This window comes from Bos mutus, chromosome 7 (assembly GCF_027580195.1).
Source record: "Bos mutus isolate GX-2022 chromosome 7, NWIPB_WYAK_1.1, whole genome shotgun sequence".
Classification (NCBI taxonomy): domain Eukaryota; kingdom Metazoa; phylum Chordata; class Mammalia; order Artiodactyla; family Bovidae; genus Bos; species Bos mutus.
The window spans coordinates 60,970,123-60,986,442 of NC_091623.1; the positions used below are offsets into that span (position 1 = coordinate 60,970,123).

General features: G+C 53.4%; 1 protein-coding gene and 1 non-coding gene across 2 annotated transcripts; both read right to left on the reverse strand.

Moving 5' to 3' along the window:
* Positions 1–5,282: 5,282 nt before the first annotated feature.
* GADD45B (growth arrest and DNA damage inducible beta) lies at positions 5,283–7,402 on the reverse strand. The gene is made up of 4 exons (XM_005888342.3): positions 7,139–7,402; positions 6,930–7,031; positions 6,302–6,524; positions 5,283–6,034 (listed from the first exon to the last, which is right to left on the reverse strand). The coding sequence occupies exons 1-4, from the start codon at positions 7,180–7,182 to the stop codon at positions 5,921–5,923; spliced, it is 483 nt and encodes a 160-aa protein (XP_005888404.1). The 5' UTR covers positions 7,183–7,402; the 3' UTR covers positions 5,283–5,920.
* A 6,500-nt stretch (positions 7,403–13,902) lies between these two features.
* Positions 13,903–13,975, reverse strand: TRNAG-UCC (transfer RNA glycine (anticodon UCC)). The gene has a single exon. It is a non-coding gene; the product is annotated as a tRNA-Gly (tRNA).
* Positions 13,976–16,320: the final 2,345 nt, after the last annotated feature.

Sequence of the window (16,320 nt, forward strand, 5' to 3'; positions counted from 1 at the left end):
CTGAACTCTGCCCTTCCACTGCCCTGCCAGCAGACCCAAAGGCACTTATGGTGCTCCTGCTGTGTACGCGTTGGTACAAACGCCATCCCGCGCCTGCACGCAGGCAATTGCACGCTCACGCCTGGGGCAGGCGCGCACACGTGTGCAAGAAGGTCGTAGGCTCCTCCGCGACGCCCCTCACCCCACTCCATCCCAGAGCAGCTGCGGGAGCTTGGGAACCTGGCACCCGGGAGCAGGGGATGGGTGGGAACGAGGAAGAACAAGGAAGCAGGAAAGAATAGGGAGGGACTGCAGACTGACCCCCGCCCTCTTCAGATGGAGCTGCTCTATGCGTGTGTGTGTTTGCATGCACGTGCTAATCCCCGGGCATCCTAGGGGTAGGGGTGTCACTCAGGCTGTGTGTCACTCTGGGTCTCTGCAGGCGATCACCGTGGGTCCCTGGGTACCCATCTGCAAGGCTGTGGGGTGATGGTGAACTTGTCTACCTGGAGCCCCCCTCTCTACACTGGAGGGTGGGTCTGGGGCCCGCAGGCTGCAGGTCTTCCAGACACCTTGGTGTGCAGCTGTGGGGGAGGGGCCATCATTCCCAGACTTCCCCTTTCTAGCAGACAAGGCCAGGCTCCTCCAACACTCCCCACTGCCTGTGCCCAGGGAAATACTGCCACCACCCCCCATAATCTAATACGGAGGCCACGCCCTCTGCCTGGGTACCGGGGTCAGGAGAGAAAAAAAAGAGCAGGTGAGGCACTGTGGGGTTGGAGGGGGAACACACCAGACAGGGACCATGGGCCAAGGGGAGGACCTAGGAAGTACTTGGTGGGGGTTTGCAGAGGCCAGGGGACAGGGCTTGACCCTGGGAGCAACATTTGAACACACTTTTAGGACTGCAAGACAGCAAGACCTGGCCACTTGTGCACATGAACTTCAGGGACCCCATGTAGTGACACAGATCCAACCACCTAGATGCGTAGCTACGAAGTTTCAGAGAGGGATCTCGACTCACAGGGACACTGAGAGGCAGAGGCCCAGCACAGGTAGAAAGAATCAGATAAATAGTCACATACCAACCAGCTCTCCTGGAAATCTCTCCCAGCTGCTCTAAATGCCTTGCATATTTTCACTCATTTAATGCTCACAACGCCCCAGAGATGAGCACTCCTATTCATGTGCCCATTGTACAGATAAGGAAACTGAGCCCAAAGAGGAGAAACAATTTTCCCAAGGGCGTGGCCTCCACAGCCTTCCAGCTTCCCTGACGAGGTGGTGTCACTGTGTCTGGCTGGGCCCCCAGCCCTTGGCAGGTCAGTGTATGTGTTCTTTAGGGACAAAACAGTCTGTCCTAGGTCACCCAGATGACCGATGGGTCAATCTCTGGTTATTCATTCGTCCAGATCTGGCCTTGAATCTTCACACCAGGAGCACTGAGGGTACCACGAGGGGCTTGGCCATGAGGGGCCTGGTGGGGGTGGAGGGAGGAGGTGAGAAAAACACAGATGGTAAAGAATCTGCCCACAATGCAGGAGACCCAGGTTTGATCCCTGGGTGGGGAAGATCCCCTGGAGGAGGAAATGGCAACCCACTCCAGTATTCTTGCCTGGAGAATTCCACAGACAGAGGAGCCTGGCAGGCTACAGTCCATGGGATCACAGTGTCGGACATGACTGACTAATACACACACCCAGCCCAGTTGAATCTGAAGCCTAACCCAGGAGACAGTTAAGGCACAGGGGGTGGCAGGATGAAGTGTCATTCCAAACCCTCCAAGACGGGGGTGAGGTAGGGGAAGCAGATGGAGCCAGGAGACAGGCTTTCAGGGGTCCTGCCTGCCTGGAGGGCTTCCCTGAGGAGGAGGCAGGTGAGGTGAGGACAAGAGGGTGTGTGGGTGTTAGCTTGCCGAAAGGGAAGGACAAAGGGTTCTGGGCAGAGGTTAGAGGGCCAGGTGTGCAAGCAGCAACTGGACCTAGGGTGGGTGTGCAGTGACGCACGCCAGGGGTGGGGTGGGACGCCTCCACAGATTCTGGGCTTCAGGGAGGTGCTGGTGCTGCTGGGGTCCCAGGGACACAGAGTAGGCAATACAAGTTCAAACTTTGGCAGGGACACACACCCTGCAAAACAGATAAGCCCCCAGATACAATGCAGGTGAGAAAAGTTAAGACACAGAAGGCCATAGAACATGGGATTCCATTTCTACGAAACTCCAGAACAAGGAAATCCACAGAGATAAAAGAGTGGATTCGTGATTGTCGGGTCTAGAGGAGGATGGGGGTGACAGCTAATGTGTGTGCGAGTGTGGGTACCCTGAGAGGAGCGTGCACCCCAGTCAGGCATGTACCCAGCTGAGAAAGAGTGCTGGCCTGTACCCTCTGGCTCCTGGTACCCAGCCCTCAGCAGTGGAAGCCTCAGCGAGGGGGTACCTGCAGTAGTGGCCAAGCCTTGGTGACCTATGGCCACTCCACCCTGAAATCTGGTGGGGGCAGGAGTTTATTAGGGTGCAACCTGCCCGATCCCTGTACCCCTGGGTTTTTAAGACTCCTGGCCAAGCCCGGGCTCCTCCACGCTGGACCTCAGGCTTCTCTACTGGAAGATGGAACAACAGCATCGTCCTCAGTGGACAGTGGTCAAGTTTAAGGGTGTTTGCATGCAGAGAAGACTGAATCAACGAGCTGCTGTTAACTCCTCGGTACAGCCCTTGGGTTCCGGGTTCCGTCAGGAAGACTCAATGCTTTTTTTAACGACAGCAGGAGCAATAGTAGTAATAATAATGGGAGAACTAGAGTGAGAACGTAAGAGCCATGACGAACGTTCCCGTGTTCGCGCAGTGGCAGCCGAGTTCAAAGCGTTGGTTAGCCTCTCCTGGAAACCACGCCCCTAAGAAGTCACGCCCATGTGAAAAGCCACGCCCCCTACGAGCCCTCGGTTCTTTGCCTGCAAAGAGCCAAATATCCGAAGTTTAAATCAAACCCGGTCAGGAACCCTGCCCGCGAAGAAGCAGAGGGACAAATCAGCTAATCCTCTCATGATTTACAGGTTTTGGTCCCCAGGGGATTTTCTCTGTCTTTTTTTTAATGTTTGCATCCGAGTTAAAAATATTGCTTGAAAATATTCTTCATCTTGCCGACTGAGTTTTTGGGCGCTTGGTGCCTTAAATTTTGCACGGAAAGTGTGTGCCGCTCGCCTCACCCTAGTCTCGGCTCTGCTAATTCACAGGATGGCTGTGCGAGGATTAAAGGAGACGATTCTGGAAATGCAGGGGACATAACAGTGCTGATAATAGCCCTCGTCGTAATAATGGGTAATCCTCTTAATACATTCTATGTCAGGGAAGCTAATCTGAGGAATATATATTTCGTTTAACCTCAGCAATTTATGAGGCAGGCAGGTAGCATTATTATTCCCCCTTTTCAGAAAGGGAAACTTTAAAGGCACAGAGAAGTTAAGGTACCAGCTCAGGGTCACACAGCCGAGGTCCTACCCATGCCCTGTGTCTCCTTGGAGCCCAGGGGCCTGGGATCGTGCCCCCACTGCACAGGAGACTTAGGGAGGAGAGGGTCAGAGGTCATACGGCCTTTCTGTGTGGCCAAGGTCAGGACGGGGACAGAGCGGCCCACACCCACAGGCGGAGCCAGCGGGAGCTTTCCCACAAGCTGACCCGACTGGGGGATCTCCAGATCAGCTCTGGGACAATGAACCCCCCCCCCCACCTTAGTCCTTCCGCGTCGCGCCGCGCCCCGCCCCCCACTCTGAGGTCTCGGCCTCTGCTCCCTCTCCCTTCTCTGGGCCCTATCTCAGGGATCCTTCGCCCCATCCCCCCCCACCCCCTCACAGGCCACTTTCATCACGCGGGCCTTCCGTCCCCTCACCTCCCAACTCCAGCAGGAACCCCCTCCCCTCTCCCCTCGGACTGTTGGCTCCTCCTCCACCCACTCAAGTCTTCTCTCTCACTTCGCGCGCCCACCCACTACAGGGATTCCTTGGCCCTTCTCCCCCTCCCGCTCTGGGTGCCCCCTCGCCCCACACCCCTTTCTCTTCAAACTCCCACCTCCACCCTCCAGGGCTCCGGTCTCTCCACTTATAGAACCTCCCCTCCCCCACCCCCTACTGGGATTCCGCCCCCTCCCCTGTGCTGAGTGGAACTGTCCTTACTCCATCACGGCTGCTTCTGCGTCTCCTCCACCCCTCAGATCTCCCCTCCAGGAGGGATCCCCGCCCCGCCCCCACCTCCCCCTCTGGGACTTCCCCTTGCTCTTTTCACTCCCCCATCCTCCCCCGGCGGGGCTCCCCCGAGCCCCGTGACTCCCCCGGGGCCGTCGGGGTTTTCCTCACGCGCCCACGTGGGGCTCCGTGGAAAGGTCGCGGCCTGGGCTGGTCCCCGGGTCGGGTCGCCCCCCCGCAACCTGGTTCCCAGGCCCGAGGTGCAGCGCTGAGGGGAGGGGGTGTGTTGCACAGGTGTCGCGAGCCCACTCCGCAGGCTCCGGGCAGGAAGACTGAAGCCGGAGTTCCAGCCGGGCTGCCCTCCTAACCGCCCCGCACCCCCGCCGCAGGGGGTCACCCACTTGAGACTTTGGTAGAACAAGGAGGTGGACGGCCAGGCTTCGCAGTTTCGATTTAGAGGCAAAACGTAGCCGCGTGCCAAGCCCAGCTGGGCCGGGAGCACGACTTCCTGGGGTATTTTTCTGCTTGTTGATTTTAGTTTCAGGAATGAAAAAAATTTTTTTTTCTTCAGTGGAGTGAAGAGGCCCATCCTGGGATGGAGCAGGCTTGGGTGGGGGGTGCCCTCTGGGGAATCCCCAAAGTTCTTCTTGCTAGGCCCGAGCCCAGAGGCAGCTCTGAGCTCCAAGCCCACCTCGCTGTGTGGTCACAGGTGGCCCCTTGACCTCTCTGGAGCTGGGCTGCGGTGGCGGCTGAACAGGCAGGGGCTGCAGCCAGCCCCCCAGGGGTGCGTCTTCATGTGCCCAGAACCTGGGGTTGGCTCCAGCACCGCCAGTAACAGCAGCCGCACGGCGGCCAGGTTTCGTAATAAACCGGTCTTTTAATTGCTACGGGGCAGGACGGGAGGAGAAGAAAAAAAAGAGGCAAAGATTTGTTGGACTTGGGTGGCGCCGGCTGCAGAGAGAAGAGGCACTGTTTTTGCAAGGAGCCTGGAGCGGCTAACTCGGACTTAAGTAACACTTCCTGGTGAGCCTGCAGGAGGGGGTGCAGGGGCACACTGCTGGAGTCTGGGGGTGGGGGGTTGGGGGGGCTGGTCCCTCACAGAGGCTGGATTGCAAATACACAAGAACCCAGAAGCTTTAAAAATTTATTACAAGGCCATCATAGTAGAAGTAAAAATATATGTATCTGTAAGCTTCCCCTCTGTCTTTCAGTGGTTCAAGTAACAAGTGCAAGTAACAAAATAGATTGTCAATATAATGAGTTTGCAAGCTGGGAGTTCATGGGTACAGAGCAACATGAGCCCCTGCTCCCAAGTCCCAAAGTACTGTCCTGGCCTGGGTGCCGACCCTCGGCCAACCAAGGCCCGTTTTTTGCAGATGTCAGCTCCGGTCTCAAGAAGGGTGGGGGCTGCAGTCAGTCCCACCCCACCCCCGAAGTGTGGAGCCCAGGCCCTCCTTGGTGGGGGAAGCAAGCACCTCCCCAACTCCTGCATCTGCTCTGTCACCAGGCCTGAGCTCCCAGGTCCCCTCTCCTGCTGGCCCGGGTCCTGTCTTCTCCTCACACAGTGGCCGCCGCTGGCCCCCCGGCTCCAAGCTTCCCGCCCTGGGGTGGCCGCGCACTCCCTCTCCTGTCTTCAGTCTCCAGCGATCCTGCCCCCGATGGTCTCACGGGTTGGGTTGTTGAGGGGGGGTTGTTCTGGGAGGGAGGGGGGGTCAAATATTTATGTGGTTTTGTTTTCGGCAGCAAGTTTCCGATGCCCGGCGGGGTCTCAGCGCTCCTGGAGGGAGATGTAGGGAACCCACTGGTTGTTCCCCCTACTTTCTTCGCAGTAACTGGCCACCTCCACCAGGCCGTGGCTTTTCCAGGTGTCTGTGTGAGGGTTCTGTGGGAGAGCGAGAAGAGGGGGTTCAGCAGGAGCCCCCAGGAGTGGGTGGGGAGTTTCCCTCTCCCAGGGCTCCCATGGGGAAAACAGGCTGGCTCAAAATAACTCTCTGGGTGAAGAGGCCTGGAGGCCAGCGGGTTGCCCACGGGACATGCCAAGCGTGGCTGAGCGCTGAGCTGGTGCACACCGGCCAGCTCCACTTTGTTGACAAACACGGGCCCAGGTGCCGGGTGGGGGTGGGGCAGGGCGGAGACCCAGTTTGCTCACCGTGACCAGGAGACAGTGCAGGTCCCGGGCCTCGGTGGTGCCCTGGGTCTCGGCCGGCTCGCCCAGTAGCTGCGCCAAGCGCTGCATCCCCGACACCCGCACGATGTCGATGTCGTTTTCGCAGCAGAAGGACTGAATAAGCGTGAAGTGGATCTGCAGGGCGATGTCGTCCTCCTCTTCCTCGTCGATGGCCAGAAGGCACAGGACCACGCTGTCGGGATCCCTGAGGGGCCAGAGGGGGATGGGTCGGTCAGCTGGGGACTCGGAAGGGCCCCCCTTCCTGTTCGGCGGGGAGTTTGCAAAAGCAGAAAGCAACTGCAGGTGTGCAGGGGATGGCGTCTGCAAGCAGATGCTGGAGTGGGGAAGATGCTCGGTTCAAAGGCCGGGGGTGGGGGTGGGGGGTAAGTCAGGGACACAAACAGGCGACTGTTTGCAAGTGATGTAGCCCTAGCATACTGCAGCCTCCACGCCTCAAAAAAAAAAAAAAAAAAAAGCAGAAAGATCCCCAACCCACAATGGGGACACTTGGGGGTGTCCCAGACCCATGCAAGAGAGGGGTGCAGCAGGGAGATTGCAGAGCGGAGAGGGTCCCCACCCGCGCCCAGCCGGGAGACAGAATCTGACTCACACATTCATCAGCTTGGCCGACTCGTACACCCCCACGGTGAGGCGGTCCTGGAGCTGCGCGGCCACCAGCAACTCCTCCACCGCGGCGCTCACCGTCTGCATCCTAGGGCCAAGGGAGAGCGGAGATCAGCACCAGGCCAGGCACGGGGCGCCCCGTCCCCGCCCGGCCCAGCCCGGCCGACCTCAGGCGGCGGGGACGCCGCTACTTACTTCTGCGCCGCGTTGTCGCACGCCACGAGCTCTTCCAGTGTCATGTTGCAGTTATAATCCACAGTGGAAAACAGCCTTAAGACAGGTTCAAGGAAGAAAATGCAATATCCAAGGCTGGAGAGCCCAAAGCCTTCCCACGGAGACCAAGCGTTAGTTAAGACCTTCGGAAGGCAGCGAAATCCACCCCCAAAAAGGCGGAAAAAAATTGCAAGTGTCTCAGCAAGAATAATCCAAGTAGCAACTCCGTAAGATCCGAGTCCTCGGCGTCAGCGATCTGAGCTTGCAGCCGCCGGCACCGCCTTTTATAGACTAAGAAGTTGGGGGCGTGGCCACGGTGACCCGTTCGCCCCTCCGATTGGACAAAACACAAAGGAGAGAGAAATTCGCGCTTCGGTTGGCCGGCGGCAGGGAGGGGGCGGGGCGCCGCGCGGGGGCGCCCCACGTGGGGGCGAGAGCCGGGAGGAGGGCGCCGGGGGGGGTGGAGCCGGGGGGAGCTTGAGTGCCAGAAAAGAAAAAAAAAAGCAGAAGTTTTCTCCTGATTTCCCGGCAGCCGCGCCGCGTTTCGGGGCGCGCGCGGGATTTCCAGCGCGCGAGGCGGCCCAGACTTTCGGGGGGGCCTGGAATCCCCTCCCGGTCCCCGGAGAGTCCCCGGCCCGAGTCTTTCCAGGTTCTGCAGGAGTTTTACACTGAGAGGGAGCCCAGTCTGCAGCCCGATCCCTAGGTGGTGGTAGTGGGGTCGCACCAGGCTGCAGGGACCCCAGCCCCTGGGTGACTTTACTTTCTGGGCGTTTATGCCCTTATCTGTCTAATGGAAATGCAAAGTTGGCCTCATTAGATTGCAGAGAGTCCTAAATAAAGTGAGGGATGCACAGTAAGCGCCTAGCACGCGGTGGTGGCCGCAGGAGGCCGCCTCTAGATCCCCAAAATTGCAGGCTGCGAAGGCGGCCTCAGAGTTCCCACCTGTCCTATGACAATGCACACCGCCCTCATTGGGTTGCAGGAAACATTAACTAATAAGTGGAGTACACAAGCGGCACTTGATAAACGTCGCCTGGTAGTCTGGGAGGTCGCCTCGAGTTCCCCAGAACCAGGGGCTGCAGAGCCCAGGGCCGAGACCCGGTACCCCCTCTACAATCCTGCGAGTTTCAGGGTGGGGCGCGCGTGGGAGGCGCAGGTGGCTCGGCCTCGCAGGCTCCACGCCCCCTGCAGGCGCCTCGCATTGCAAGGTTTGACTGCCCCTGTTCACCGCGCCTCTGTTGGGGGAAATCCAGGCTCGAGAGAGAGCGAGGGGAGCCGGTTCATCTGTGCGCCACGCGCTGCCACCTTTGCGCGCTGCCAGCTTGGCGCGCTTGCTGTGATGGTGGCCGCTTTTATTCCCTCCGGTGTGGGCGCTGAAAGTATAGAGCGCCCACTTAGTCCCAGGCTCTCCGTATCACGGTTCATTGAATCCCTAAGAACCCGGGAAGCATGGGCTATGCTCATCTGCAGGATGCAAAAGGGTAGACTGAGGTTTGGTGAGGCCTCCACTAATCCAAGGCCCCGGTTAGTTCGTGCTGGAGTTACACGTGTGCGCCAGGCGCGGCCGCGCGCTCGGACAGCCGCCAGCCACGCCATCTCCCTGGGAAAGCAGTTCACGAGCCAGGCGGGCAGGCCCGCGTGGGACTGGCTCCCACGGTCGATCGGGGGCTCCCGTATGACTCAGCTGCACCCCCACCCCCGCCAGCCTGGGGTCTGGCCTCGGCCCCACGGCTTGATTCCCCCAGCTCCCCGGCCCGCGGTCCCGCTGACGCATCGCGCCGCCTCCGCGCCGCCCACCGTGGAGGCGCGAAATGTCCCGGGCCCTGCGAGGCGCGGCGGCGCCACCTGGTGTCCACGCGAGGTCCCTGCGTCCGCAGTTCCGGAAGGGACCAACCGGCAGGGGCGGAGTGTAGAGGAGGTGAAAAACCCGGAACGGATGACAAATAACTTTATAGATTTAATTTTTTAATCAAACTAACTGCCTAGGCTACTGTGGGGTTTTTTTTTAATGGTAAAATATGCACGATATTTATCATTTCGATATTTGTAAGTATACCAGTGCGTGATATACATGCACAATGCTGGGCAACAATCACCGTGATCTAGACCCAAATCTTTTTTATCATCCCCAGAATAAACTCTTGGGAATGGAACACGAGCTACCCCCATCTCCTGACACCCACCATTGACTTTTTGTCTCTATGAATTTGATCCTTTAGGGACTTCGTATAAATCGAGTCATACTGTATTCGTCCTTTGAGTCTGGCTTACTTAACTGAACGTAATATCCTCAAGACTCATCCACAGTTGTTCATTCATGTGTGTGTCACAATTGCCCTCTTTTTGAAGCTGAATAATATTAGACTGTATAGATGGACTGCATTTAGTTCATTCATCTGTTGATGGGCACATGGGTTGTTTCTACCATTTGGCTATTGTGCACCCCATTTTTTGTCAACAAAGTTTTATTGGGACCAAGGGCAGGGTATAGAGTGAGGGAATCAACGTACTCACCTCAGGCACAAATTTTAAAGGAATGCCATAAAACTCAGTCATCAATATAATATTATAGGGACTTTCCTGGCAGTCCAGTGGTTAGGACTCTGTGCTTCCACTGCTGAGGAGAGACAGGTTTGATCCCTGGTCTGGGAACTAAGATCCTGCAAGCCACATGGTGAGGCCAAAAGAAAAAAAAAAGATAAACAATATCTTAATATACTATTCTTAACCAAAATCTATGCCCCAAGACCCCCATCCATGATGAGCAAAAATCCAGGTTTTAAAACAAGCATTATCTGACAGGGTCGGGGGTAGAGGGCAGGGAGGTGAGTTGTTCACTTGCAAGGTTAAATCCTGGCTTTATTTCCAATTTTGAGCTTTTCTTCATCATGATTTTTTTTGCATTGATTTTTATTTTTTAAAATGTTACATTAAAGTATTTATCTTGGGACGTCCCTGGCAGTCCTGTGGTTAAGACTCTGTGTTTCCAATGCAGAGGGCATGAGTTTGATCCCTGGACAGGGAATGAAGATCCCACATGCCATGTAGCATGGCCAAAAGAGGAAAAATAAATAAATGAACTATTTATCTTGATGATTGAGCTTCGGGCACCCTCTTAAATTTTGCTCCTAAGGTAGGTGCAACCATGAAAATGTCCCTGTCTGCTCTAGAAGAGGTGACCCTGTCTTCCGAGGGGGAAACCCACACCCTCCTCCTGGAGAACGTGTGAGTTGGGGATTTGCCCAGTCAGAGAATTGAGCATATCCACACTCACCTTGCAAATGAGATTCCCTTGTCTCTAGAACTGATAAATGTAAGTGCTTTAAAATTTAATTTTACATCGCATTCAAGGCACACATAAGAGGACCACCTGGTGGTCCAGCAGTTACGTCTCTGTGCTTCCGCTGCTGGGGCATGGGTTTGATCCCTGGTCAGGGAACTAAGATCCCACATGCAGTGGCCAAAAAAACCCACATGGATATGCATAAGAGCAAACTTTTTTTTTTTGAGGATTTATTACATGCTAAGCCTTTCATAAGCAGTTTCTCCTTCAGTGCCCAGGAAGCAGCCCTGTGTGGTGGGTGCACATTTGCAGGGGGTGGAATAGAGACCCAGGAAGACCATGCTGTTTATCCAGAGGCACAGAGCTCAGAGCTGTCTGAGGTTATTCCAAGATGGTTTTGAACTGTGGTGTTGGAGAAGACTCTTGAGGGTCCCTTGGAGGCAAGGAGATGAAACCAGTCAATCCTAAAGGAAATCAACCCTGAATATTCATTGGAAGGAATGATGCTGAATCTGAAGCTCCAATACTTTGGTCACCTGCTTTGAAGAACTGACTTGTTGGAAAAGACCCTTGATGCTGGGAAAGATCGAAGGCAAGAGGAGAAGGGGACAACAGAGGATGAGATGGCTGGATGGCATCACTGACTCAATGGACATGAGTTTGAGCAAACTCAAACTGAAGGACAGGGGGAAGCCTGGCATGCTTCAGTCCATGGGGTCGCAAAGAGTCAGACACGACTGAGTGACTGAACAACAATTCCCAGATACTCCAGCTATTCCCAGAGGCAGGGGTTAGGACAGGATATGTGGTCCAGAGGGAATGGGCTAGGGGGATGCGGGTCCAGGAGGTCAGACTGGGGACCAGACAAGCAAAGTGAGTTTTGAAGGATGAGGAGGTATTTCCTGGTGGAGCCAGGAAGTGGTCTGCCCAGCAGAGAACACGGCCAGCCTGGCCGGGGCCTGGCCCCCTGGGGAGACACTGATGAGGCTGATTCAGAACATCTTGGCTTGCCCTGGTGGGACTAGGATGAGGAAGGAAGGAAAATTGTTGGGGAGGCAGGTGCAGAATTTAAAGAGGCACCAAAAACTTGGTCATCGAGATAATCTTTTTTTCTCTCTCTCATTTTTTATCAAGATGGAAATCACATACCATAAAACCCGCCCATCTAGAGTGTCTAGTTCAGTGGGTTTCTGTGGAATCACAAGCTTATGCAACCATCACCAGTAGTCCAGAATTAGACAAACTATTTTCCTTTTTCTTGGCTGCACCACATGACTTGTGAGACCTTAGTTTTCCTGACCAGTGATCCGAACCCAGGTTCCCTGCATTGGCAAGTGGATTCTTAACCACTAGACCACCAGGGAAGCGCCCCGCCCCCCATCCTATCTTGATTTACAATTTTGATAATGTAGTCAGCATGGTGTGGGTTTTTTTTTTTCTTTGCATTTCTTTAAAGTTTTTTAAAATATTTAAGGATGTTTGGAGGTGGGGCCTTTGGGAGGGGTTGCGTGAGATGAGGCCCTGAGGGTGGGGCCCCTGGCGTTAGTGTCCTTATAAGGAAAGGAAGAGAGAGCCCAGAGCGCTATCTGCCAGGTGGGGACACAGTGAGACCAGGAATCAGGTCCTCAGCAGGAACCAGCCACACCAGACTTCCAGGACATGGAAGAGTCATGTCTATGATTTAGGCCCCTCCAGCCTGTGGTGTTTCTGTTATGATAACTCAAGCCCAGTAAGCCAGGAGGGGTGTGAGGGGCTGGGGTGAGGAGCATGGGGCAGGGGCAGTGGGCATGACCAAGGAGACTGCCTGGCTTTGAATCTCCCCCTGACCATCCTGCCACCCCACACCTGTGCCTCAGTTTCCCCCTCTGTGAAATGGAAACAATGTATTACCTAGGATCCTTCTGAGCATGGAATGCATTCATTCTGGTCCACACTTAGGAGAGGGCTCTGTGTATGGTGACTGCCCTCTAAGTGGGGGATTTAGGCATTGATTGAAGGCCTACTGGGTGCTGATTCAGCGCTGGGAGTGGTGATAATGCAACTGCTTTGGGTGGCGTGGTCAGGGTGGGCTTCTCTGAGGAGGTGACATTTGAGCTGAAATCTGAGTGTCGTGAAGAAAGTAAGCTAGGAACTTCCGTAGTGGTCCAGTGGGTGGCTAAGAATCCAAGTTCCCAATGCAAGTTGCCCAGGTTCGATCCCTGGTCAGGGAATGAGATCACACACACCACAGCTAAAAGAAGATCTCGAATGCCGTAACTAAGACCCAGCACAGTCATATAAATAAATATTGGAAGGGTCTGAATTTGACTTGGGGTCAATATAGCAAAGGAAACCATTGTCAGGCTTGAAGCAGGGGAGGGACTGGCCTCTGACATCTTTTTTTTTTTTTTTCTCAAAAATGAACAAGACCTGATTCCGGTCCCCAAGGAGCAGCTTCCTGGTGGAGGCGAGTCACCATCTGAACTTGGAGACGCTGGGAAGACAGGATGGGCTGGGAGGAGGTGAACAGGACACACACCAGGTGGCAGAAATGTCAAGGGCAAAGGTGAGGAGGCCCGGTCACTTCCGGGGGTGCTGGGGGTGGATAGCAGTAGGCAGGAGGGGCCAGAATGTCTGTGTCTGTGACATCCGGGCGAGGTGCTTGGTAGGGGCCACTCTGCTCTGTCAAGCTCACCTGGTTCCAATCCCATTCCACCCCTCACAAGTTGTGTGTTCTCAGGTTGGTAACCTAACCTCTCTGAAACTCCCTTTTTTCCTGGGGAAATCAAGTTGTGAAAAGGATGATAAAAACCCATGACCTAGACTGGGCTTGGCCTGTGGAAAGAGCACTGTACACCTTCCCTATGGCAATTACCTTGAAAGCCACTTGAAGCCAACCCCCTGTCCCCAGATGCTCATGCCCCCTGCCAAACAAGTTCTCCCTGGAGTACCCAGAGGGCTTCCTCCAAACCCACAGTCTCACCACGCCCCTCTTCTGCTCACCCTTCCCGCTGTTCTCTGATTGTGCCTTTGCCCCTGCCGGTCCCTCCCCCCAACCCAAAACAGAGATGCACTTTTTAAGAAAGGTAAAAGCATGATTCTCGCTTGAATATCCAATCAATATTTGTCAGAGTTTGCAAGGAACTCGTTAACTAATGAAGGGACAGGTAAGATGTCTTCTAGGCCATCCAGAGACTGAATTGAATTTGTTTAGTTGATGCAAAATGATACAGTACAATCGTCCTTTTCCATGATTTGCATGGATGACTTACATTTACATGATTTACATTTGTATAGATGCATGGAGTTCAACCCATTGTATTTTAGGTGGACATGGTTCCCATATGACAATCCTGACTTCAGATACCAGCTGTAAGTTCATCACGGGTGGAGACTTTTTCACATATGTTTCAGTTTAAAAAAGTATTACATTATAATATTACTTTTTTTTTTTAACCTCACCACTCAGGTTGTGTGATCTTAGTTCCTTGACCAGAGATTGAACCTGTGCCCCCTGCAGTGGAAGTGCAGAGTCCTAACCACTGGACCATCAGGGAAGTTCCCCCAGAGTTTCTTCTTAGGGTAATGAAAATGTTCTAGAATTGATCGTGGCCATGGTTGCATACATCTGTGAATATACTAAAACCACTGAATCATACACTTTAAGGGGTGAGTCATATGAGGTGTGAATTACATCTCAATAAAGCTATTAGAATAAAACAACATGGCTGCAATTCTAGGATTTCTTGGCAGACCCATTTCCCTCCCCTTTATCTGGGCTGGGTCTATAATGGCCTTGACCTCAGGGTCCTGAGGGAGGCAACACTGCCAACCATGATCCTTAACTTCAGGAGCAGCTACTGTCTTGCTCTCGGAGGAGATGTCTGAGATTCCTGAGATGTCTCATAGGAAGTCTGTGCTGTACCAATGGGCCCTGGGGAGACCCTGAGGCTACACAGAAGAAAAAGGGGCTGGCGAAGCTATAGGTTGACAGGAGGAGGAGCTCAGATCCCCCAGCCCAGCTGCAAGTTGGACACCAACACTACATGGAAGAACCACTCTGCTGAGCCCCACCTGCATTCCCAACCCACAAAATCATGAGACATCATAAAGTCTGGGGGTAGTTTGTTACACAGCAGTAGATTGGAATCGAAACCTGCAAAGCCTCCTGGCATGTCTGGTTCACATTTAGGATTCTCAGACTCCTGGTGGTTCTGCACAAGAATGTGGCAGTGTGGGCAGGGCTGGCCCCACGCTGATGGTCTGCTGCCTTTGATTTGAGGGTTTGCCCTGGATCATGAGAGTCCTTACCTGCACACAAAGGGCACCTCGGCTCACAGATCCATAGCCCTGCCCCTAAACAGCTGCCCTCTGCCACCTCTGGGTCATGCAGGTGTGCAGACTGGGGACACTGCCTGCCTTAGGAGGATGTACCCTGCATCAGGAGACAAGGAATTCCCGAGTCGTGGGTACCAGAGTGAGGGCTGGAAAAGGAGGTGTGGAGAGAGGTCCCAAAGGGGGACAGGCAGACTTTAAGTGCAACAGTGACCCCAGCCCAGGTAACTACAGTCCCTCACCTGGGGACTATCCAGCATCCTCTCCACCTGTGCTGGCCAGGTAGTAAGCAGCCACCTGAGGCTACCATGCCCTTGAAATGTAGCTGGAGTGACTGAGGAACTGAATTTCAATTGAATTTCATTTTAATGAACTAAAACCCACAAACAGGGATTTCTCTGGTGGTCCAAGGGCTGAGACTCTGTGCTCCCACTGTAGGGGGCCTGGGTTTGATCCCTGGTCAGGGAACTAGATCCTGCATACCATAACAAGACCTATGCAGCCAAATAAATTAATAATTAGTTAAAAAAAAAACCTACAAATAGAAATGGTGGAGAGACTTCCCTGGTGGTCCAGAGGTTAAGACGCTGTGTTTCTACTGCAGGGGGCAAGGGTTCAATCCCTGGCCAGGGAACTAAGATCCCATATGCAGTGCAGCCAAAAACTAGAAAAGAAAATAAAGAAGTGGTGTAAAATACTTTTCCGTTAAAAACAACTTTATTGTTTCCTTAAATTGTTGAAAATTGAGCATCCAAGTTTTGATAGGCTGAAAGTATGAAAAACAGTGGATTTCAAAGACTTAATGTGAAAAAACAAGAATGTAAAATATCTCATCAATCATTTGTGTTAATAGAAAAGAATATGAAAAGAATATATATACATAAATATATATAAAGTCGTGTCCAACTCTTTGCAACCCCATGGACTACACAGTCCCTGGAATTCTCCAGGCCAGAATACTGGAGTGGGTCGCCTTTCCCTTCTCCAGGGGATCGTCCCAACCCAGGGATCGAACCCAGCTCTCCCACATTGCAGGTGGATTCTTTACCAGCTGAGCCACAAAGGAAGCCCATATATATTTATAACTGAGTCATTTTGCTATATGGCAGAAATTAACACAACACTGTAAATTAACTATACGCTTCAATAAGTTTTTTAATACTTTGATAAAATTTTTAAAAATTGTGTATGTTGATTATAATGTTGGTTAAAATATTTGGGGTATGTTAGGTTAAGTAAAACATATTAAAAATTAATCTCTCTCCTTTCCTTCAGTCTTTAAAGTACTGACTAAAATATTTAAAGTAATGTGTCAGCCGTTCAGTCTTGTCGGACTCTTTGTGACCCCATGGACTGTATCCTGTCCATGGGATTCTCCAGGCAAGAATATTGGAATGGGTTGAGGTTTTCTTCTCCAGGGAAATCTTCCGACCCAGCGACCAAACCCAGGTCTCCTGCATTGCAGGCAGATTCTTTACCATCTGAGCCACCAGGGAAGCCCCAGAATAATATAGATGGCATTCTATTGGTGTTCTATTTTTTTTTCTTGAGGATATTCCTTTTTTAA